Source organism: Artibeus jamaicensis, unplaced genomic scaffold, assembly GCF_021234435.1.
Source record: "Artibeus jamaicensis isolate MK-2021 breed Jamaican fruit bat unplaced genomic scaffold, CSHL_Jam_final scaffold_3222, whole genome shotgun sequence".
Lineage (NCBI taxonomy): Eukaryota > Metazoa > Chordata > Mammalia > Chiroptera > Phyllostomidae > Artibeus > Artibeus jamaicensis.
In genome coordinates, this window is record NW_026522038.1 from 4,194,352 (window position 1) to 4,218,935 (window position 24,584).

At 37.7% G+C, this 24,584-nt stretch overlaps 1 protein-coding gene across 1 annotated transcript in view; it reads right to left on the minus strand.

Annotated features, from left to right (window-relative positions):
- The window catches only part of COL25A1 (collagen type XXV alpha 1 chain), a 472,627-nt gene that overhangs the window by 143,346 nt on the left and 304,697 nt on the right, over window positions 1–24,584 (minus strand). Inside the window, exons 6-7 of the mRNA XM_053657029.1 lie at window positions 4,797–4,823; window positions 4,630–4,656 (exon numbers count right to left, since the gene is read on the minus strand). Of these exons, the coding sequence (XP_053513004.1) occupies window positions 4,630–4,656; window positions 4,797–4,823 (54 nt within the window). The remainder of the gene's footprint in view (window positions 1–4,629; window positions 4,657–4,796; window positions 4,824–24,584) is intronic.

The following is a 24,584-nucleotide window of genomic DNA, read 5'->3' on the forward strand; positions in this document are numbered from 1 at the left end:
AGTGGAAAAAATTTGTGTTCTTGATATAGACCCTTTTCCCTTTCTCTTCTCTGCTGAGATAGATGTAGATGTGATGGCTGGACTTACAGTGGCCTTCTTGCAATCATGACTGAGACACCAACAAATTCACAGAGACTTCCACAGTAATATCAGTGAATTACATAAACAACACCATCAACTGCCTTTTCTGAATCTCCCACTATGTGAGAAAAATAAAATCATCCTAACTTCCATAGAAAATTTGGTACTTTCTCCAATATTTTGGTGATTCCTTTGGAATTTATTCTGTAGCACCAACTTAGCCCACTTCCCCACTTCTGAGCTTCTGACACTCTACTTTCTGCTCAGTATAGCCCCTTACATCCAATGACTCTTGATGTTCCAGACTGAGCCAGCCTTTTTTTTTTTGCTCATTTTTCCACTGAGGGCTGGACATTATCTTATAGTTCAGATTCTTATGACCTTGTCCTGATGACTGACATAGTTTCCCAATCTACTTGTTCTCTCTGCTTTCAGTCTCTTCCAGTTCCTTTTTGTACTGGACACTATCAACATGTGGGGAAAAAAGGTTCTATAATAAACCTGCCAAGTCCACTGACCGAAAGTAATTTCACAGGGCAATCTGATCATAAATTCCTAACTGGACAGGACATGGTGGATAGTCACACCTCAGGCCTATGAAAGGTTTTTTTTTTTTTTTTTTTTCTTGAAGCAAGTACTGTCCATTGTTCTTGGGCATCTGGGTGAACAAACCTTTGAAATGTCAGAGTAATCTTCTCCCTTGGGGGTGTAACCACACTCAAGGGAGCACATAAATCTTGTTAACTGTCTTGTAATCCAACCATACACATTTCCCTATCCTTGCTTTCTCCTACCTTCATATAATCTTCCTAATGTTCCATCCTTAATTCCAAATGAATATATAAAAGCTGTTATTCTGTGGAGCATTTGAGATCTTGCTTCTGGTCATGTCAGTTTGACTCAAATAAACTCTTACAAAAATTCTCTACAGGTTTGGACATTCCTTACACTGATAACCAAAAAGATTTTCATAAAAGAACATTTGGTAATAACACCCAATAGTCTGGTGGTAATATATATCAAATGATGTAATAAAAAATCTTCAATGGCTTCCTATTACCTACCACACTAGACAGTCAAATGCTCCTTAATACAACTTTAATAAAAATTTTAGCCTTTTATGATATAATTTTTAATATTTAACCTATTTCCTTGGCAAATGGAAATATTATTATTTCTTACATTAATCCTATCATTTCCTACATGAGTAATATTGTTTTTGTTCTGGGAATGTGCAATGTCTAGCTCTTAATCTTATCTTTTAAAGATAACCCATTTATGAAGTCCTAGCTCAAATGATAATTCTCCCACAGTCTCCAGTTATTATTTAAAATGGAAGAATGCTCACTTTTATAGCATCTCTTAGCACAGCTATTTAAGGCATATAATGTACAAGCACATAGTTTTCTCATTCAGGCATTCATGAGATGATCAGATCTTGGGAGTAATAACGATATAATAATATTTCATTCTAACATTCAATAAATATTTATCAAGTCCTTATTGTTCTAGGTGATGGTGGTATGAACAAGACAGACCAGGTACCTGGAGTTTATGTTTCCAGGAAGAGCATCTTTTATAGATAACAAGCAAATAGATAAATAAGCAAATAGGATAACCTCAGATTTAGATTGGATAGTTAGAGAAGTTCTCTCAGAGGAGGCATTTGAAATGAAATCTCAATGATAAGAAAAACCCAATCACAGGAAGGCCAGAAGAGAGCAAATGGAAAATCATCATCATGTTAGGAGTTAGTGTGGTGTGTATGAAGAACATAAGGAGGACAGTGTGGTTGGAGTACAGTGTGTGGAGCGGGGGACTAGCTAAGATGAGGTTACACAGGTTGGCAAAGACTAAACCTTGAAGGTCTGTGATTTCGCAAGTAGTTTAAATTTCATGCTAAGGTTTAAAACAAGGAGTAATCTCATCTAATTTACAATGTAACACGGTATTTCTGGCTGCTGTGTAGAAAAAGGATTATACAGGCTTAAGTTCGGAAGCAAGATTAATTGGACTCTTGCTTAAAGCCATGGTAATCAAGAACAGGAGATGATAGTAGGTTGAATGAAGTGGTAGCAGGAGAAAGAAGCTGACATATTTACAGTGTCTATAGTATTAAGCATGGTACCTTGAACTTAGTAGATGCTCAATATACATTGCTAAATATATGTCCAAGAATTCAAGATACTTTCAACTTCTTAATTTTTATATTATCTTTTTCCTGCTTTTACTCACATATTATACCTTAATATATTCCTGTCTGACACTTGGGGAGCCAAGGAGAAAATGAAAGAACTTCATATTCAAGGGAACAGTATAGATCCCATAATGGAATGTCAGCCAGCAAAGAACTGAAATGATGGAGGGTCATGTTGTTAAACTAATGAAACAAATGGTAAAAAGTAGAATTCAAGTCTTTGATAGCATGAAAGGGGTCAGGGTATTCAAATACAAAGATTTACTTTTTAGGAAAAGAGAGTCTATGTCCCCATCATCTGGAACAGTGTGCCTATAGAAGATGTGGGTAAAATTAATTTTCATTATATTGAAGACTTTTCCAGTTCTAGCTTACTTTCATTTATCTGGAAATATAAAACATTCACTTATTATCCTGATATGATAAATGTCCTAATAAGTAGCTAATACTACCTGAAAGGACTATTTATAAAAATCTAAGAGCACTGCATATGACCTGCGTAGTCTCTAAATTAAGAATCTGAGAAAAGATAGGCAAGTCAGTAGGTTTTCATTCTCTCTCTCTCATATATGTCCCAGGACATTAAGATCTTTATCCATAAAGATTTATTCTGTATTGTTCATTCAATCTAAACTCCTTTAATACAAAGAAAAATCCAGGGGAAAAATGGGATCATTTTTTTGCCACTTTGCACCTGAAATGTTGAATGGCCCCTGAATCGTGTGAAACTTGGCCTGAGTCAGTGTGAAAACTGGCTGAAATCTGTAGAAAAGGCAGTCTGGGTTCGTCAAAGTAGTTCATGAACTTTGGCCAAACTTCCAAGAAACCTGGTCCAAGTCTAAGTTTGTACTGCAACATGAAACCAGGTGAATTTCACATGGTTTCAGGTTTCATCCTGAAAATTTGGCCTAGCTTTATAATCAATCATCACTTTTTGGAACGATGAAAGCCAACACACCTTTTTGAAAACTAGGACTGCATGCACACTGATGACAGCTAAGCTGTGGCCCACCCCTCCACTTCCTTCGCCAAAAGAAGATTTCTCAGAATGGAAACAGTCTCCCTCTTACCTGGAAAGGGCAAGTTGAGTGATTTTGATATTGCGTGTGGAAAGAAATGATACTCAATACATGGAGACACGCCATGTGAAATAATCACCACGTACCGAGCAAGTGGCTATACGCTCATCATTTAAGGTTATGAGAATTTTATTCCATTCACATCCATGACATATATCATAATGTCTAATTTCCTTGACCATAAAGTGAGCTTTTACCTTGAAGCTAGTCATCAACTAGAATAACTGCCATGAGAAACAAAATGCTCCGAGGCATAATCATTTCTCTATGCAGAATGGCTGAAGAATAGCAAGGAAAGTAAATCACAGCATAACTTTTACCTAGTTTAATAAGCATGAGCAGATAAGACTACAGACTTTTCAAATTTGCATTGACTACATCTTTTGCAATAAGCCCTCTACTGTGGTAGACATGAATTCAATATTTATGCACAATGATAAAAAATCCTACATAATTGTGTTTTCAACCTGTAAGTTTTAAATGTGCTTTTCCGCTGTAAAAAATGACTCTCTTCAACCAAATACTCGCTTTTGTGCTTAGTGACATGAGAAAATTGAGAGGTATGTCTGAGTGGAGCCACTACATCATTGGAACAGTATGTCTGAACATTTGGGTAATAAGGCACAGATGTGGAGCAGAGGACTTGGCACTACCAAGGTAACAACAACGCATTCACCATTGTGCTTAACAGTTAAAGGAGCCACATTTGAGAAGAATAAAAGGATGACCCTCCTCCCTGGAATGCTAAATTATATGACACCTTTTATCTGCTTTAAAATCTATTAAAAATAAGATATTCAAATAAGCAATTATTCAAACATGATGAAGAATAAAAATATCAAATGCATTAATATTTTCATCTATAATATATCCTATTTATGCAACAGCACATAAAGTTTAACTGCAGAAAAAGCTATGTGGACTCAATAGGAATCCACATAGCTTTTATGTTGCTAATCACTGCATGCAATGATAAAGGACCCAACAGTCTCTGGAAAGGTGGTGTTGTTCACTTTTAGTAGCAATGCTGGCCCTTAATCAGTAGGACTAATTACTGTAAAGTGTTCTGTCTATAGTTACCAAGTAAAGATGATGCAACAGAATACACACATTAGTTATTCTCAAGGCTATTTCACTTACAAGTGGAACAGTATTTTTGCTGGCCATCACTAAACTGATACAAAGGCAGTTACGCAGCCAGGGCTACTTTCATTCAGTAAGTTTGGAGCTGAAAACTAATTTCCTGCTCTGGACTGGAAGAGTTCAACTTACCCGGGGTCCCTGATCACCTTGTTCTCCCTGTGGAGTAGAAAAAAACGAGAAAATAGGTAGTTTAAGCGCTAAGTCAGTGTATGATGCTCATTAAAAAGATCATAGTTTAGGTCATGTCAATATGGATTTCCACTAATTTAATTTGTTTCTGCTATTCATTTTCTTACCTTATCACCTTTTGGACCAGGAGGGCCCTGAAGAAAAGAAAGAGAAAAAGAAACAGAGTTTAAAACTAAAAATTTAAAAATTACAGCTTGAATAATGAGCTAAGGGTTAGTTACAAGATTCATGCAAAGAGGAGAGAGATACAGCTCTCACTGAGGTTTTTTCAAGGTATGCTGGGCTTTAAACTATAATTATGGTTAAAATATGAAAATTATATATATGGTATGATGGTATATATACACATAGAAAAGCACACATCATAAATGTATTATACACTAAATACATTTTCACAAACTGAGCATACGTGTGCAAGCTGAACCAGCTAAAGAAACCCAGAGGTACCTACTGGGACACTTCCTTGTTACTACTCTCCACCAACAGTAACCACTATTGCTGACTTCAGACAGAATAGGTTAGTGTATGTACTTCATATAAGTGGAATCATACACTATGTGTTTGGCCTCTTTTGCTCAATATGTGTGAAATTCATGCATAATTTTGTGTGTGGTTGTAGATCATTTTTCTTCCTGTTTTACAACATCCCATTGTGTGAATAAACCACAGTTTGTCTAGTCATCCTACAGCTGATGCCCATTAGTTTCCCGGAATTTCTAGGTCCTGATTATTACAAATAGTGCTGTCATAAATATCACTGCATGTGTTTTTTGGTTAAAAATTGTATGCATTTTTTTCATGTGTGTGTAGTAACTTTTTAGCAAGTGATATTCTTAGGCATTTCTTTTGGGCATACAAACATCTGTCCAGATAGTATCTGGCCATGTAATATGAAAAATAGACATTTATTGAAGAAGACACAACACACAAGAAACGTTGTACACAGGACAATGATGCCTCAGTCCCCTTCAAGGTAGGCACCTTGTGACCTTTCACAGTTCTCCCAGTCGCCATAGGCTGCCCTGTCATATTTTTCTGAATCTCATCAACAGTCTGAAATCTCTTCCCTTTCAAAGGTGATTTTAGTTTGGGGAAAAGCCAGAAGTCACAGGACGCCACGTCTGGGCTGTAGGGGGGCTGAGTCACCTGGGTGATGTTTTACCAAAAAATCTCTGCAGGGGACATGATACGTGAGTGGGTGTATTGTAGTGAGGAAGCTGCCAATCACCAGTGTTCCATAGCTGTGGCTGTTTTCATCATATTGCCTCTCTCAACCAAAGAAGAACATTGAGGTAGTACTTCTTATTAATTAACAGCTCATTGGACAACACCTTCCCAATCAAGAAACACAGTTAACAGTCTTGATTCTGTTGCGACTTTGCTGTGCTTTCTTTGGGCCAGGAGAGCCAGTCGACTTCCACTAGGATGAGTGAGCTTTCATTTCTCGATCATAGCAGTTGACCCACCATTCATCCCTGGTTATGACCTTCCTGAAGAAATCTGGTTTGCTGGTAGCAATCTGAATCAAGTCTTTAACAACTGCAGCATGATGTTCTTTCTGCTCTGGTAGCAGAAGCCATGGAACAAATTTTGCCACGTTTCATGCCAAGATCCTGCAAAACCTTGGACACAGTAGTTTTATTTTATTTTATTTCTTAAACATTTTTTGTGTTGTTTAAGTACAGTTTTCTGCTTTTTCCCCCTCCCCTCCCCTCCCTCAGCTCTCCCCATGTCCCTCCCCTGTTTCCACCACCCCCCTTGTTGTTGTCCATGTGTCATTTATAGTTGTTCCTGCAAAACCTTCACCCTTTTCCCTTATAACCCCCTCTCCTCTCCCCTCTGGTCACTGTCAGCCTGTTCTCAATTTCAGTGTCTTTGGTTATATTTTGCTTGTTTGTTTGTTTTGTTTAGGTTCCTGTTAAAGGTGAGATCATATGGTATTTGTCTTTTACCACCTGGCTTATTTCACTCAGTATAATGCTTTCCAGTTCCATCCATGCCATTGCAAAGGATAGGAGCTCCTTCTTTCTTTCCACTGCATAGAATTCCATTGTGTAAATGTACCATAGTTTTTTGACCCATTCATTTACTGATGGGCATTTAGATTGCTTCCAGCACTTGGCCATTATAAATTGTGCTTCTATGAATATTGGGGTGCATAGGTTCTTTTGGATTGGTGTTTTAGGGTTCTTAGGATATAATCCAAGCAGTGGAATTGCTGGGTCAAAAGGCAGATCCATTTTTAGTTTTCTGAGAAAATTCCATACTGTTTTTCATAGTGGTTGTACCAGTCTGCAATCCCACCAACAGTGCACTAGGGTCCCCTTTTCTCCACAACCTCTCTAACACTTGTTGTTAATTGCTTTGTTTATGATGGCCATTCTCAATGGTGTGAGGCGGTATCTTATTGTGGTTTCAATTTGCATCTCTCTGATAGCTAGAGATACTGAGCATCTTTTCATGTTTCTCTGGATCCTCTGTATGTCCTCCTTGGAGAAGTGTCTGTTCAGGTCCTTTGCCCATTTTTTAATTGGGTTGCTTTACTTCTTAGAGTGGAGTTGTGTGAGTTCTTTATATATTTTTGAGATCAAACCCTTGTCTGAGGTGTCACTGGCAAATATGTTTTCCCATATAGTTGCTTCCCTTTGCATTTTAATGCTGTTTTCTTTAACCATGCAGAAGCTTTTTATTTTTATGAGACCCTATTAGTTTATTCTTTCCTTTATGTCCCTTGCTCTAGGGGACATATCAGTGAAAATATTGCTGTGTGGAATATCTGAGATTTTCCTGCCTCTGTTCTCCTCTAGGACTTTAATGGTGTCATGACTTATATTTAAATCTTTTATCCACCTTGAATTTATTTTTGTATATGGTGTAAGTTGGTGCTCGAGTTTCATTTTTTTGCATGTAGTTGTTGGGCGCAGTAGTTTTTGGAGGCCCCAAATCAGCGTCTAGTTCTCCCACAGTCAGTTGCCGATCTTTGTTGATTTCAGCCCACACACATTCAACATTCTCAGGTGTTCTGCTTGTTGCAGAACAGAACGTGGATACTTTCAACAGATTCTTGACCATTTTTGAAGTGTTTGTGCCACACTTTTATTCATGCTGCACTTGTTGCATTGTCCCGGAAAACCTTCTGTATCATTTGAATAGTTTCCATGGAGGAATATTTAAGCTTAATACAAAATTTGATGCAGATTTCTCATTCTACTCAGTCAGTCATTTTGAATGTGATGGATGCGCAGCACACATGCTCACTCAGCAGTGTCTACAGCCCCTGCTGACTAGTACAGTGAAGTCGCCATTGTCACACATGTGCATTCTAGTCCTCTCTCCTTGGCTACCAGGTCACATCGGTGTTGTGCAAATTGTTCTTGTTATATTAACAATGGCTGGACTTTTTCCAGGCAGACCTTGTATATTTAAGAATGGAATTGTTAGGTTATGGAAAATACATATGTTTAATTTTAGTAAATAATGCCAAATAGTTTTCCAATGTGGTTCTAACATTTTACACTCCCATCAGCAATGATGAGAACTTCAGTTCCAGTATATTAGCAGCAATACTTGGTACTTTCCACTTGTTTCGTTTTAGACATTCTGGTGGAAGGGTTAGTAGTTTTGCACTGCATTTTAATGTTTCCCCAGTGATTAATTAAGTTGAATTTCTCTTAGTGTCAGTATTGGCCAATTTACATTCTGTTTCAGGAAGTGTTCACATCTTTTACCTTTTTTCGATTGTTTTCCTATTTGTTAGAATTCTTTAAAAAAATTTTTTTAAATTTTTTTATCTTTAGAGGGGAAGGGAAGGAGAGAAGGAGAGAAATATCAATGTATGGTCGCCTCTCGTGGGTCCCCTGCTGGGAACTGGCTTGCAACCCAGGCATGTGCCCTGACTGGGAATTGAACCGTGATCCTTTGGTTTGCAGGCCTCTACTCAATCCACTGAGCTACACCAGCCAGGGCAGAGTTCTTTATATATTATACTACATACTCTATATTATATATAGTTATATAGAGATGGGGCAAGGGAGAGAGAACACAAATATATTATCCCACTCTGTACATTGTGTTTCTATTCTCTTATAGGTGTTTTTTGATAAACAGAAGTTCTTAATATTAATAAAACTCAATTTAACACTTTTTATATTTATCTTTATCTCTTTTTGTGTTCCATGTAAGAAATCATTGCCTACTCCAAGATCATGAGGAAGTTATTCTATGTTTATACTAAAAGTTAAAAGTTATTTTATCTTTCATATTTTGATCTGAATTCACAGAGAACTGATTTTGTGCATGATGTGAAGTCAAAGTCAAGATGTTTTCTTTTCTCATGTAGATATCAGATTAACTCAACGCCACTGACTGAAAATGCAAAATGCATCTTTCACAAAAACAAGTGGGGGTGGAGACCAGAGAAAGGTGGGGAGGACTGGGGGGTGGGCTTGGATGGGAGTAAAAGGCAGGAAACTGTACTTGAACAACAATTAAAATTAAATTAAATTTACAAAAAAACATGTACTTTGAGCCCCTCCCAAAAAGAAGAAAGAAAATGTATTTTTTCCCCATTGTAGTGCACTGTTACTTTTGGCGTAAATTAGATAACCACATATATGTGGACCTTTCCAGGAGTTTCTGCATTGTTGGACAGCTGTCTATTCTTGAGACACACTGAGATTTTCTCTACCTTTGAACAAAATTGCTAGCGGGAAATACTCATTCTAGAGGCACCAATACTTTTTTCCCCTCTAGCTCTTAAAAATAAAGTCACATTTCAGGGCTCAGCCTACCAAGGAATTGGAGCATTTCAGAGTTACCTTCAATCTCTCACCTTCACTGGGAGATAAGAAGTCTAGATGGAAAGAAAAGCCAAGGTTCTAGCAAAGTACCCTCCTGAGGTCCCAGTGAAGATCAGTGTCATTTCAGGTGGGCAAGTGCAAATGCTCAGCCTACTAAAACATCCCCTGCTGAGTAGCAGTGATAGAGCAACTGTGCCACATTCTCGTTCTCAGCTGAGGCACTTCTGGTGATGGTTGTGAGGTTATCACAAAATTAGTAGTAACAATAACATCATGTCTTATATTTTGTACATTTTCCATCAACTGAGAAACTGTTTCAGCATTTAAACTTCTCCCAATCCAAAGAGGAAACTATTATATTGATACTTTTATAGATGCCTAAAATTTAAAAAATTACCCAGTGTAGGTCTCTTGTAAGTGAGTTTAAGCTAGTCTGTGAGACTTCACGTACAGTGGTCTGTTTGGGACACTAAGAGTCGGGACATAACTCTAGCACTAAGTTCTCAGAAGGAATGATGATCCTGTGCCTGCCTTCAACAGGTGCTTTCTGAAATGTCTCTCACTGCATTTCCCACAGAGTCAGGGACACTGACCCCAAGATCTCAAGTTCAAAATGAGAGGAAGAGGAATTATAGAGTGTTAGGGAGGGGAAAAAAGACAAAAACCCTTTTATCTCTTACCCAGAAAATGATTTTGCCATTGAAAAAGGGAGTCTAAAAATTATTTTTTAATATTTTCAGTAAATTTTTAATGTTTTAATTAATGTTTTTACTGAATCAAGCAGTGACTAATTAGTACACTCTTGTGTGCTTACCTCTATAAAATTAAGTTTAAAGAATTTATTTGGTCATATTAAACACACACAAAAATGTTCACTAATACTCCACAAATAGAATTTTATTTTTGGTTGGGCCAAAGACAGCCCAAAGAAAAGAATGAGAGGCTACATCTGACATCAAGTTTAAGAAGTACAATGGAGACTCTAGTCTTGAATTAAGTAGAATGTTATTTAACTTTGTTGATCTTCATATACAGTTGTTAAATACCTATAGAGAGTTTGGCAGTGTTCTAAGTAGTGATGGAGAATATGGTGAAAACAACTGATTAGAAAACCTAAATAGTTTGCTCTGGAAAACCTATATAGTCTAGTGTTAGCATTAGATATTCACATTAAGAAAAACCACCCCTAGAAAGTCCAGCTCCTGTAGGTCACTTACAATTACTGTGCATCTCTCCCCAGTTTTCACCATTTCCCTTCCAAAAGCTTCTCCTCTTTAAAATTCTATTTGTTTTTTACTGGTGAAATTTCAGAGGCCAAGCTTCTCACTGGACCAGTCCTCTAAAAAATCACTTTGTTAAGTTATAGGGAGGTTTGGGGTCAAAGCTTTTCTGAAATAATTTGACAGTGGGGAATGGAGATTAGTCTTTCTCTCAAAATGTGATTACTAATTACGGATTACCAAAGTGATGTGTATGAACGAGAGCCCTTTAGATAGCCTCATAATCTGCACTCATGATTTGCATTCACGTGCTGCAAAAGGGGTGTTTCTGAGCAGACAGAATGGCGTCCGGGCACCTGCCAGCTCAAGGCAGAACCGAAGCAGAGGTCAACCTCCATTCACAGCTGCGCTGGCTGCTTCGGACACTCCAGACCCCACTTGTGCTCTTGGGATTAATGGCAGGTGTTTTTCTTCTGCTCTGGCAGAAATCTCACTCTTCTTTCTGAATTGGACCTTCTTCAGTGCAAATATGGGTTGAATTTTAAGAAAAAAATGGGGGCTACCTTAGTAAACGTAAATAGTATTTCAAAATTTGGGAGCCGCGGCTCTTCTCTAAGTCAAAACACTGCCAATAAAAGAACACTTTCTTTGATTATTAAGTTTTAAAATTAAAGCTGAGTCATTGTTTAAATTACTTTTGTCTTTAAAATACCGTATGATCTCACCTTTAACTGGAATCTAAACAACAAAATGAAAAAGCAAGCAAAATATAACCAAAGACATTGAAATTGAGAACAGGCTGACAGTGACCAGAAGGGAAAGAGGAGGGGATAATGGGGGGGAAAGGGTGAAGGATTTACAGGAACAACTATAAAGGACACATGGAAACAGGGGAAGGAGGTAGGGAGGGCTGGAGTGTTAGGGAGGGTTGGGGGGGAAGGCAGAAAACTGTACTCGAACAACAATAAAAAAAGCACTGTATTTTATGCTACTTGGAAACTTTAGGTTTAATGATAGCCCTACTTTTAAATACAAAAGCATTATTTTAAAATGTATTAAACTGCACCCTTCAAAGTTGCAAAAAAAAGTTATTTTTGTCTTTAGAGTAAAAGGAAAAAAAATCACAGTATTAGCTAAAAGACTGGAAGCAATACAAATCAATGAACTATTTGAATTATAGAGTATTTTTCAATGGCATTTTGTTGCTTCCAATATATTTGTCGTTTAGAAACAGAATCAGTGATGGTTAGTAAATATTTTAGGATAAAACTTTGTTGCCAAAACATGGTTGAGGTCCACAGAAAGTAAATACAGTAAAATTACTGATCATAAAAAAGTAAATAGTGAGTCACAGTTTTATATATGACTTCTTTTGGGATTCTGTTTCCATCTTGTCTGGTCTAGCACATAGGACCAGACCTTTATAATGTCCACTTAAATAAATAAAAATATTTGAAATAATCTTTTTAGTTAGTTTTGTATAATTAGCTCTATTTACATAAATTTTAAAGGTGTTAACATAGTTTTTATTATTAGTGTTGTTACTCAGCAATTGGAACATTTCTTTCAGAGTGCTGTTAGAGTATTATTATTTTACTACCAAAGAATTTAAAAATTTCAGTGGCAACCTTCAGATTAGCCCCTGTTCAAATGATTTTATGGTAACAATTTTTTAATTTGTACTGAGCCTTTAATTTGAGTCTCCCAAAATTTATTTCTATCCAAATAACTAAGTTTTCCATGCTCCATTATCTATTTCAATTAAATGATAAAACCAAACTAAAAGTACAGTGAGTAAGAGGCAGAACAAATTAGATTTGGGAATAGATTGCATTTCAATCTACATAAAAGTTGTTGAAATACAGCTGGAAAAGACAGATAGATTCATAGGGGCTGGATGTCCTAATAAAAGCCTTTCATTCACTGCAACTGTAAATTTTGCTTACTTTGAACCAGCAAAAGCTGAAGAGGGAATACTTCTTAAAAGATAGCAATAATAAAAACAAAATTAAATTCTGCTAGAGGTAGAAAAAAACAGAAAAGGAACGAACCCTGGGAATTCTTGGCAGCCGGAGCTGCTGAAATAAGAATGGGGTTATGATTTCTAACCCATACATTGTAGGCTACTTTTATTTTTGAAAATAACAACCCTGTTCTAATTAATCTCTTCATTATAATAGAAATATGAGAACAAGCAAGTTTCATTTTCTAAGAATTTATGGCCAAATGTTAGCAGGCAGTATGGCCTAGGTCTGGAGGAGCAACACGTAAGTACAGTTGGTTACATGTTTGAAAATGCACTGTGTAGTGGGAGCACAGAGAGGAAAGAAGATAGGTGTTCTGCAGTTAAAAAGATGATATTGGCATTGCCTCTTGAAAGCTGGATAGAGATAAAAAGGACTGGGAGAAGGTGAAGCAGTTCAGGCAGAGGGAAAGAACATGCTTAAGCATGAAAGGACATCATATTATCAAAGAAAGGTGAGGAGTTCAGAGTGGTAAGAACTAAGTGGTGTGGTAGTGAAGATGGGGAATACTAAGAAAGAGAGACTTGGAAAGGCTAGTTAACAGCACCCAGGTCCCTGGGCTAGATGCTGTTAACCAATCTAACAAGGGAGCAACAAGATCAAGTGTGACTCATGGAACTCTGAGAGCACGCAGTGCTATTCTTAGGAAGCTGTTACCTTGGTACAGGAGAGAGACGGCGAACATCTGAATTAAGATCATGACAGTGGGAACACAGGGATGGTTGTAGATGCAGAAGATATATCTCAGGTAGAACCAATGAGATCAGTTAACTGATTTCTCATGGGGGCCATGGGCAGATCATCAACATAGTTCAAGCCCTACTCATTTGAAATTTCACAATTTAGTGCCTTTACAGAAAAGCATTGCCCTGAAAAGCAAAGCAGTTCAACACAGCAGCTCCAGAGCCAAGAGAACCGTACAGAGTTTTAAATCTGCTTTTGGGGGTATATGTCAAATCCAAACAGATTGTTGGCAGCTTTGGCTGACCTAATCAGAAATAGCTGTGAGAGAGGAGAGAGAGGAGAGAGACAGAGAGACGGAGAGAAGGGAAGAATTCCTCATCATCCCTTTTGGGGAAAAGGAGCACGGATGATAACGGTACACGGCTGCCACGCTGGGCGGCCACACTGTGTGGCCACCGGGCAGAGACCATCCTTCTTCAGTGCTAACTTAGGAATAAAGTAAAGCTTTATTACATTTCCCTTCCTTGACTTTTTAGATTGCAAACTGAGAAGGGGCTTACTGTATTTTAAAAGCCATCACTGCCCCAGTCTTTCAAGGATCAAGAAGACAGAGCCTGCCGCCACTTGGCCATTCCCTAGAAGCAGAGCACAAGCTCTGTGGTCACCGACTGTTTGCTGTGTGTGCTCCACCCCCACAAATGTTGCGTTATCAATGTTCAGTCTCCCAGGAAGAAAGGAAATGGGGAATGTCCAGTCTTCCCTTGTTCAAGTAGAATACAATCTTACTGACTGCAAGATTTCTGCCTGTTCCCTGTGTCTTTGACTTGATCACTGCACTCTTATACCACACATTCATGAAGAAACTGAATTTGGTACCATGGTGTTTATCTGAAACTGCGTAAAATCATACTGCAAACAGTAGTAACAATGGAAGCATCGAGTGTTAACTTCAAAAATAGGGACCTTAGCTATTTAATGTGGATTAATCCACCTCACTTCTGCATACAGTGTTTTATGCAGTTAGCATAGCTTTTCCTCCAATTAAAATGCGATCATGTGTTCTTCCAAGTATATATACTTCAACCTTGAATTCGTATATACAGTTTTCTGCTTTACTAGTATATAACTTTTAGGGTCATTTCTTTCCCAAAGCACCATTTTTGTTTGTTTCATAGACATTCAACTTTGCAAATAACTTTAGTGATTAGCATGTAAATTCTAAACTTTTTATGAAAAACCTGACGTGAACATGTAGAAGTTCCCGTATATAAGTATATCAAGGTGTGTGTGCACACATATGTATGGTTGGTTGTATATGATTTTTTTAATGCTTTGGTAAAAGTAAAAAATAGAAAGTAAAAGTATAATTTGGGGGAATTTGAAAGTCAAGTATACATAAAATAAAGTATCCTGGTGGTTAAGTGCTCACGCTTCAGAGTCACACAGACCCAGACTGAAATTCTGGCTGCAACAGCCTCCCTGAGCCCCAGTTTCTTCTTCTGTAAAAGGGGGAAACAGCGCTTGCCATTCGGCTGCAATGAGACACCGTCATGGAGCAATCTGCAATTCTGCTCGCCCAGTGACAGCCATTATTAGATATACACTCAATATATTTTTTTAGATTTTTATTTATCTATCTTTAGAGGGGAAGGGAAGGAGAGGGGGAGAGAAATATCAATGTATGGTTGCTTCTCATGGGTCCCGGCTGGGAACTGGCCTGTAACCCAGGCCTGTGCCCTGACTGGGAATCGAACCGCTATCCTTTGGTTCGGAGGCCCGGGCTCAATCCACTGAGCTACACCAGCCAGGGCTCACTCTCAATATTTTTAATAATGTTAGTATTTTAAGCACAGTAAACATAACATTGCTTTTTCAGATACTTGATCTGAGGGTGAAGAAAATAAATATGTTGGTTTCTTAAAATCAAAAGGCAATGTGGTGAGAAACATGTTAGGGGGGTAGTTGAAAACATTGGAGAATATGCACATTTAATAGAATTTACCTCTATGTTCAGGGATTTTTACCGAACAACACAATATGAAACAAAAACATTTTATTGTAGTGCTAAGCACACTACTTCAATGATTAAACAAGACTAAACTTTAGGCCCTATAAGTCACCTCTAGAAGATAGTAGGTCCTCAATCAATTTTTGCCAAATTAAAACACCAAAATTAAAAGAATGCAATCAAACTCTCAGTGCTCAAAACAGCAACACATTAAGAATTATACAAGAGCCAGATCCAATGTTGCTGCAAAAGAACCACGTTTATTTGAAGTCTCAAATTTTGCTAAGGGAGGGGAGGGAATTATAGCTATGAACAGATTTACGGCTTTGGACTTTACACCTTTCACTCTGCACTGAAGATTAAAAGAGACCAAGAAGGAAAAGAGGTAGATACAAACAGAAATTTAAAATACCCCAAACACCCCCACTTACTGCAAAACAAGTTTTTACAGCTATTATTTTCTAGGCATTTTCTGTGGTGAGATTGTAAGTACAAGTTCTGTTGTGGTATGGGTTTGAGTCCTAAACAAGGACTATATGTGCCCATGACCAGTCTCAAACTGTAAGCAGCTGCTGTAAGGAAACAATTAGTGGAGTCTAACACTAAAAGAAAATTTAAAAAACCAAGCATTAAAAAAGGACTCTCAAAAGTAAGACTGATGTAGCTCAGTGGAGTTAAAGGCTTATAAAACAGCAGGAATTGGGGAAGCTCACCCTGGCTTTCTTTTCTAACACAATACAAATTAAATACAGCCAAATTGCTGCTCCTGCCAATCAAAACCAAGGGGGGCTGTTTCCCCAGCAACATTCCTTGTCTCTGAATGTTTTCAGGGGTTGCTAAAACTTTTTTGTTTAACTTTGCATTTTTAACTTATTTTCAAGAGGTCAAATAAAATGAACTCCACGGTGAAAGATATGGAATCCTAAACATTCCTTTTGTCGAAAGAAAGTATCAACTTGCTCTAGAAAAGCCCACAGTAGCCCCTGTGATTTCCCTGCGAATAGTTTAAACTATCCTACAATACTCCCAGTGTCCTCAATATATTTAAAATGTATTCAGAGGCGCATGTATCTGTAAACTTGGGTTTAATTTATAATCGCCTATTTCAGCATGTTCCTAAATACTGTCCCCACATCATTTTGCCCACTTAGGCCCTATAACCACCTAAGAAAGCCTGATTGGAAGGTCAGGTTGATTCTTTGCTTCATTTGCCGTTTCTTATGGAGCAACAGTGGTTTTGAGAACTGAGCTCAACACAGGGTGAAGGCCAGATGTCCCTGAGTCTAAGAAGCTATGCAGAAGGAATGAAAAAAACACTGTCAGATGAGGCTAGAAGGGCCTGAATCCCAGGGTTTATCTATGATTCTCAAGCTTCCAGTGCAAGTCAGAAGACGTCTTCCTCATTGTCCACTGGTGGCTGAAAAGATCGAAAATTTTTAATGTAAGCTTCCATGACTACCAGGCTCTCTGACTCCAGATTTCTCTGTGTGTTCACCCTCCCCTCTCTGAGGAGTGAATACCATACTGTACCTGTCTGCCTCTCGCCCCCTCTCCAGCCTTGCCGTACCGTTTATCATTTCTCTCACTCATCTCTTCCACCATTATGGGTCCCTCAGATTCTTCCCTGGGTCTCTTTCCATGGTCATTCACCCTCCCCTAATGTCAGGGGGGAAGAAACGTTGCCTTTGCCCTCTATTCCCTCCTTGTAGTAAGTCCTAACCTTAGTCTCACTATTTTCGCCAAACTCCCATAAATTACAGATTGGTTGTGGAAAGAAAGGAAACTGGGTTTGAGAAAAGAGGAGGTAGCCGAGTAGATGTCCTATTTTTCACAGTTTGGTTTTGGGAAAAATAAAGTAACATAAGCTGAAATACGCAATGGTATTGAGGGTGTTTCTTTCCTTTAGGAAGAAGAAAGCCAAGCTACGGGAAGGAAAGTGCAGAGCTGGTTCTCCGGGCGGGAAGGGGGTTGCCCTGTGCTACATTAAAACTGAGCAAACAAGAGGTTTGGGGAGGTGGGGTTGACGAAGTTCATAAATGTCAGGACTGCCCAAATTTGTGTCTAAACCTTTTGTCTTTTCACTTTACTTCCTTCATCAGCTCTCAAAGGCACCCTCAAGGCTTTAACTATTACCTGACTTATGTCCTAAATTCCTTTCCGGGCTGCAGTCCTGCATTCCCAACTGCTCACCAGATGTCTCGGCCAGATATGCCATCATCGGCTCAACTCAACATTCTCAAACTACGCTTCTCGATTTCTGCTTCAAGCCGGTCATGACTCCTGACTTCCCTGTTTTTGTTAGACGCACCACTACTCCTCCAAGCCTAAGGCTTAGTGTTATACATGAGTCAGTAAATGGACTCTACTGTCAAGTCCTATAGATTTAATCCTCCACAAAATCCCTTAAATCTACTTTTTCATGTGTGTTGCTGGCACCTTATTCCTGGAAAACGAGTGGTCTAAAAGCCTCTCCTGGGCTTCCCTTATTCTACTCAGTCCTACGCACTTTTGTCAAATAATGTTTTCTAAAGCACATTTCTGAACACATTCCCCAGCTCAGAAAAAGCCCAGGGCCCATTTTCAATACAGTGAAGAAGCTGTTAGAGGAAACGATCCTCCACAGATGCAAAAGCCGCGAGGTGACAGGTTGTAGGAAACCTGGCCTATCCCCCTGGACCTGCTGATCAATCAAAAACACTATGTACCTCTTGATGCAGTGAAATAGGAAGTATAATACACCTTTATAAGAGTCTTCCTAAAAGATGAGCCAGAGTCTAATGAAACTTTTACATGACTCTTAGTTTACAAGAAATACAGAAGAAAGGGGAACAAGTTAAGCATCACCACGAGGAAGCCATTAGACCTGAATGTGGGCCATTCCACATACAGGAAAAATGTCCTGGAAAAATTGATGACGTGAACAAAATAAAAAGATCACAAGTATGGAGTAAAAGAGATTGAAGAGTTATAGCAATCAAATGCCAGTTGTGAGCTTTGTGTCTTGATTCAAGTGAAGCATTTGTAAAGAGATGTCTTTGAGACAGGAAAATTTGAATATGACTGTGTATAAAGATATTGAAGAATTATAGTTCATTTTATCAAGGTTGATATATAGTAATGGCTTTGTTTTAGAAAGGCCCTACTGGTAAGAGATTCATACTTCAGTACTTACTGATGAAGTGACATGATACCCAGGTTTCATTTTTAAATACAACAGCAAAACAAAACAAAACCAAAACAAAATAAGGGAAGAAAAGGGAATCATAAAATAGGATTAGCCACCGATAATTCTCGAAGCTGGGTGATGGGTCCAGGGTACTTTCTGATAATATTTTCTCTACCTTTTGAGAATGTTTAAAAATTCTCCAAAGAAGTAGTGATATCATTTAAAATTTTATTTTAGATGACCCTTCAGATTCCTACCCAATAATGTGCTAACTTCTGTCTACATGCCAAGTCCACCCGATCTGCTCCTTTCTTTTCTTGCCGCGTGCCCCCTCCTACCGCTGCCCCAGGTCCCCATAAGGACCCTCTCCTCCAGTAAGCCGCGAATACCAGGTGCTCTCACAATGCCTCTTGCTCTTGTCACTCTCTGTATCTTTGTTTATCCCATTTGTTCTGCTGAATAAACATCAATTATCATTTTGCTTGAAATAATTTATAGCACACCTCTCCTGAAACTTCTTACCTAGAAACCTGAGCTCTGGAGCCACTTCAGGAAAAACATGAACAGGGTATAAATTTGAGTTTCTGAAAGCAATGTCAGTCCTTGCATTGAAAAGTCCCATCTCCTGACCTCTCTTCTCAACCTCATCTGACTCCCTGTTGAATCATTTCCCTATTTTTTTTACAGATTTTATTTATTTACTTTTAGACAGAGGGCAAGGAAAAGTGAAAGAGGGAGAGAAACATCATTGTGTGGTTGCCTCTCACATGCCCCCTACTGGGGACCTGGCCCACAACCCGGGCATGTGCCCCACTGAGAACTGGACCAGTGACCCTTTGGTTCACAGACCAGTGCTCAATCCAGCCAGGGCCCCTATTTGTTTAACTCCTCAGCATCTGTGACTTTTTTGTAAAACTTAGCTCACCCAGCTAGCTATAAGATTTATGCTTCATACTAAACCAGCAGGGTTCTTAAGGGCAGGAAGAGAAGTATATGGGAAAATGTAACAAACATGACTTTGGAGCTTTTAATATGTACTAGCACATGACCTTGGGAAGATCACTTAATCTCTCTGGGCCTCAGTTTCTACATCTGTAAGATGGAACACACAATAATTATCTCATATGGGAGTTGTAGGAAGTAATTAAAAGAACATATGGTCTTCCATAAATATTATTTCCCTTACTCCCTTTTCTAATTCAAATGTCTAGGCTTTCACCTTATACATGGTGACTATCCAATTAATATATTAATAGATTTTATGTAACGGAGGTCTCTAACAAGACATCAGAGCCAAAATTAGCATTCCCTGAATAGCCTGTTGACAATCAAGAATTCACAGATATCTGTCTGTATGTCCAACCTGCTTCTAGTTAATGCTTATGAGGACACATTTGATTTCAACTAGAAACTGGGCCTTAGAGGTCACTGCGATTTCTCATTGTTAACTCATGCTCTAGTTCACAAGAGTTAAGACTAACAGCAAAAGAAATAAAACAGCTTCACACAGTCTCTTAAAGATAAAGTGAGCTCTATCCAATGAAAGATTTTTTTCTCACACCTCAAACATGGACAGATATTTTTGACTCCTATCTCCCTTCTGCCTGTGACTGCCAATTTTTAGAGTATTATTCTATTTCGCTCTCCACACATTTTCAGTACTGAGTCACTCCTAGAGCCATGGCAGCACTGCTTTGAAAACCACCAGCCTACTGAAGTCACTGAAGTTACTAATTGCAAACCCATTGACAACAGTTCATGTGGCTGGCTACTCCTTCTCAAGCTGCTCTGGCAGTGCTTTTTTCTGGGTCTTTCTCTCCTGTACTTCATAACGAACCCTTCCTCCACCCATGACTTCTGTTTTCCTCTACACAATGCACACACTTTCTCTGGGCATCTCACTCATAGCCATAGTTTCAGCTAATACTTACCTACTCCATATCCATTTCTCCAGGACGGTACTCCTGCCCACTCTACATTTCATCCTGGATGTCTTGTTCCATCTCAGATCATGATACCCAGCACTTAGATCCTGGTTAGTTTTCTTTGTAGTAAGTTGTACACGTCAGGATCCTGACGGCCCAAGTTGAGACTTTGTGTGAATTAGATGAATATGTTTTCCTCCAGACAGATGTAGCCCCATGCCAGGGTTCAGAGCCTGGCAAGTGAAGCAGTAGCAGGATCTCAGACTTCACCTTGCCCTCGGCTGAGCAGCCTTGTGCAGTATACAGCCTGCACTAACGTAAATGGTCGCCCTGAGTTTACTGCAAGGAGGAACATTAGTTTCAGAAACTCAAAGTTCTGCTATGTTTATTTTTTTCCAAATAACTCTATAGCTCACATTGCCAGGTAAGAGGTTGTGGGGAAGGTGTGCCACCACTATTCTAAGCAAAATAATATTTGATGATACTTATTCAACTATATCAGTTGAGGATGCATCACCTTTGCTTTGTCTTCAGCTCCATGCAGTTTTATAAAGAACAGATATTTATTCATCCATTCCTTCATTCATTCATTCCACCCATCCACTCACTCCCCTCCCCTTTGGTTCCCATCAAGTTGTTCTCTGTATCTATGGCTCTGTTTCTGCTGGGGTTTGTTTGTTTATTTTGTTTTTTAGATTCCACATATAAGTGAAACCATATGGTATTTGTCTTTCTATAACTGACTTACTTAACTTAGCATATGCCCTCTAGGTCCATCCATGTGTCTCAAATGGAAAGATTTCATTCTTTTTTATTGCCGAGTCACATTCCATTGTGTGTGTGTGTGTGTGTGTGTGTGTGTGTGTGTGTGTATCACATCTTCGTTATTCATTCATCTACTGATGGATACCTAGGTTGCTTCTGTATCTTGGCTATTGCCAATAATGCTGCAATGGACAAAGGGGTATACATTTTTTTGAATTAGTGTTCTGGATTTCTTTAGATAAATAAATATCCAGAAGTACTATTGCTGGGTTGTATAGAAGCTCTCTTTTTAATTTTTTGAGGCATCTCCACTCTGTTTTCCATAGTGGCTGCATACATTTGCAATCCCACTGAGATTGTGCAAGGGTTCTCTTTTCTCCACATCCTCACCAACACTTCTTATTTATTGATTTTCTTATGATAGCCACTTTGACAGGTGTGAGGGTATACACAGATTATATATCTATTAAGGGATTAATATCAAAATACATAAGGAATTCATACAAATCAACACCAAAAAGACCCCTCACAACCCAATGTAAAAAAAAGTGGGCTGGGGACCTGAATAAACATTTCTCCAAAGAGGACCTGCAGATGGTCAACAGACATGAAAAGATGCTCAGCGTCACTAATCATTAGGAAAATGCAAGTCACCTCTATGTATTTCTTATAAAGAGAATATTTGTCAAATGTGAATTACTGCGATGGATTCTGCCTGATCTAAGATCTTAAAAATAATTAACACTTAATATACTGAACATTTGAAAAAATAAATCTGAAGTATAAAGGCTCACTTTAGGATTCTCAGCTTAGGGGTGTAAAAGAATCTCCTACAGTCATTAAGCTTAAATGTGGCCTATCCAAAAGAAAGAAGGCAGAACAAGATGTTTCTGGAGCTATTGCTTTACCTTATAGCATTTACCTTATTTTATCTTACAGCCATTCCTCCATTTTAATCTCTACATGATACAAGAAATATATTCTGTATTAAAAATATGGTATCAATTGAATATGACTAGAGATATTTAATGAGAAAATAAATTTAGCCTATTAAGAATTTTGGTTATGATATCAAAATTTTAAAACGTACATGTGAAATTATATATATACTACATACTTGAAAAAATTTATAAATAAAAATATAAAGTTTAAAATATTTCAAAATAAATTTACTTCACTGAAAAATATTTCTAACAATAACTCTTTGCTGTCTTTGGAAAGAATTAGACATACTTAGCAATGTGCACATAAATATCTTTTAGTAGAGAACTCTATATAATAACCATATAACAGTGATAATCACTCTTCGTGAATTTCTCGATTTTAAGATGGAACTAGCTACCCTAAACCTCCATATGTTAACCCAGCAGATGCAGTACCACTACCAGGGCAACACATCTTTATGGCTCTGTCCCTGTGTGAGGGCTTATGTGTGAAGCATGTGCATAAGCAAGCCTTTAATAATAACACTCATGTGTGCCATACACTGTCCTAAATGCTTCATGAAGTTATGTGTTAAATCAATCCAACCATCCTGATTTTACAACTGAACACCAAAGGAGAAAAAATATAACTTGCCTATAGTTATGCAGTTTGTAAGTGATGGACCAGGATTTAAATCCCTGTCTACCCATGGAGCCACCCTTCACCTAATTCAATGGATGTCATGTGCTACTTTTAAAAATAGTTGCCAAAAGTTGATATTTTCAATTGCTTCAGTCATTTCATTATTGAATGAATATAAAAATCTTTAAATTTGAATTAAATATATGTAATTAGTCAACAAAAATTTATTGTGCATTATCTATATATCAACACTATATAAAGAAACTGAGACAGAAAAATGAGTAAGAAGTTCAGAAAATAATAACAGCTTCAACATATACAAGTCAAAATTGAATTCACTTAATTATTAATGGAAAGCTATGTGTTATTCACCTTTATTCAGGCAGAATTAAAAGGAATATGTATGATAGAAAACAATGCATAAAATTGGCAATAAACGTTCTTCAGTTAATGTCAGTGGAAAAGAATTAAAAGCTTTGAAAATGATATTATCCAGTTCAATATACAGATGACCAGTGTAAAAATAAAGAAATATGGGTTCTAATAATATAAATGAGCTATTATGCTACGTATATGCTTAAAGATATAAGCTATTTATAGTACAATGGAGTCTTTCATATCATATTAACCACTTAATAAAATATCTTTAAAAATATAAGATGCTAAGACTTTAATAACCATTCTCTTTGTCATCTAACCACTACACAAAATACAGATAAAGGGAAATGATAATGCACTATCAAAGCCAGCATGACTGATTAATGATTGCCAGTTTAATATGATAGCTTTGCAAGCTGGAGAGCGTAGATGTCCTCTCTCTGCCCCATGGCAGGCCGTCCGGGCCGGAAAGAAGGCTGGACTGGGACACAAACATGAAATACGGGAACTGCTAGTGTTAGGTTAGAAGGAGCTTAGTACATAATTAAAAGCATATGAATAGAAAGTTAAAAATTGTCCCAAAATAGCAGTACTGATTCCTTGCAAGGCACACACAGCTTGATTTTTTTTAATTTTAGTAAAATGTTGTAAAATGGTAATGACAATGTCAGAACAAAAAAAAAGCAAAAAGGCGTTTGGGAGGAAGAAAGCACAATGACTGACATCTACCACTTCTTTTCAAGTGTGTCTAAAAAATACAAATGGAAGCCACCCGCCTCTGTGTGCAGTTGTCTGATGCTTGCTTGTGGTTTTCTCTTACATTTTTTTCTCACTGAGTAATACTGAATTACAACATGCATGCCGCTTTAGTACTTCTAATTCCTAAAGGAATTGTATCTCCTTTATGTTCACATGCAATTCCAAAGGGGAGTTATGAGGAGGGCTTTTAAAGCCTAAACACTGTAAACTGTATTCCAAAAAAATGTCTTGGTATGGAAGGGGTAACTTTCATTTAATAAAATGCTCCCACTATTTCGCTGTCCTCTGTTGAATATACTGATGGAGTAATTTTGTCTGAAAAAAAGGTTGGAGTATTTTTCTGAAGCATATGAGATGACATCCTGAGAAAGTTTTAAAAAAACTAGTTTCTATAATTTGTGTTAAGTTATTTATTAAAGAATAATATTGTTTAAGCAATGTGGCATTACACACAACCACTATGAACTGCTTTCTTTTATTATCTTGATTATTAAAAATCAAAGCCAAGCCTTGAATCTTACAAATAAATTGTTACAAATAAAACAATGCATCATAAGTACAATCGTGGCTTAATGCTATCTGTTTATTTTCACCAAAATTA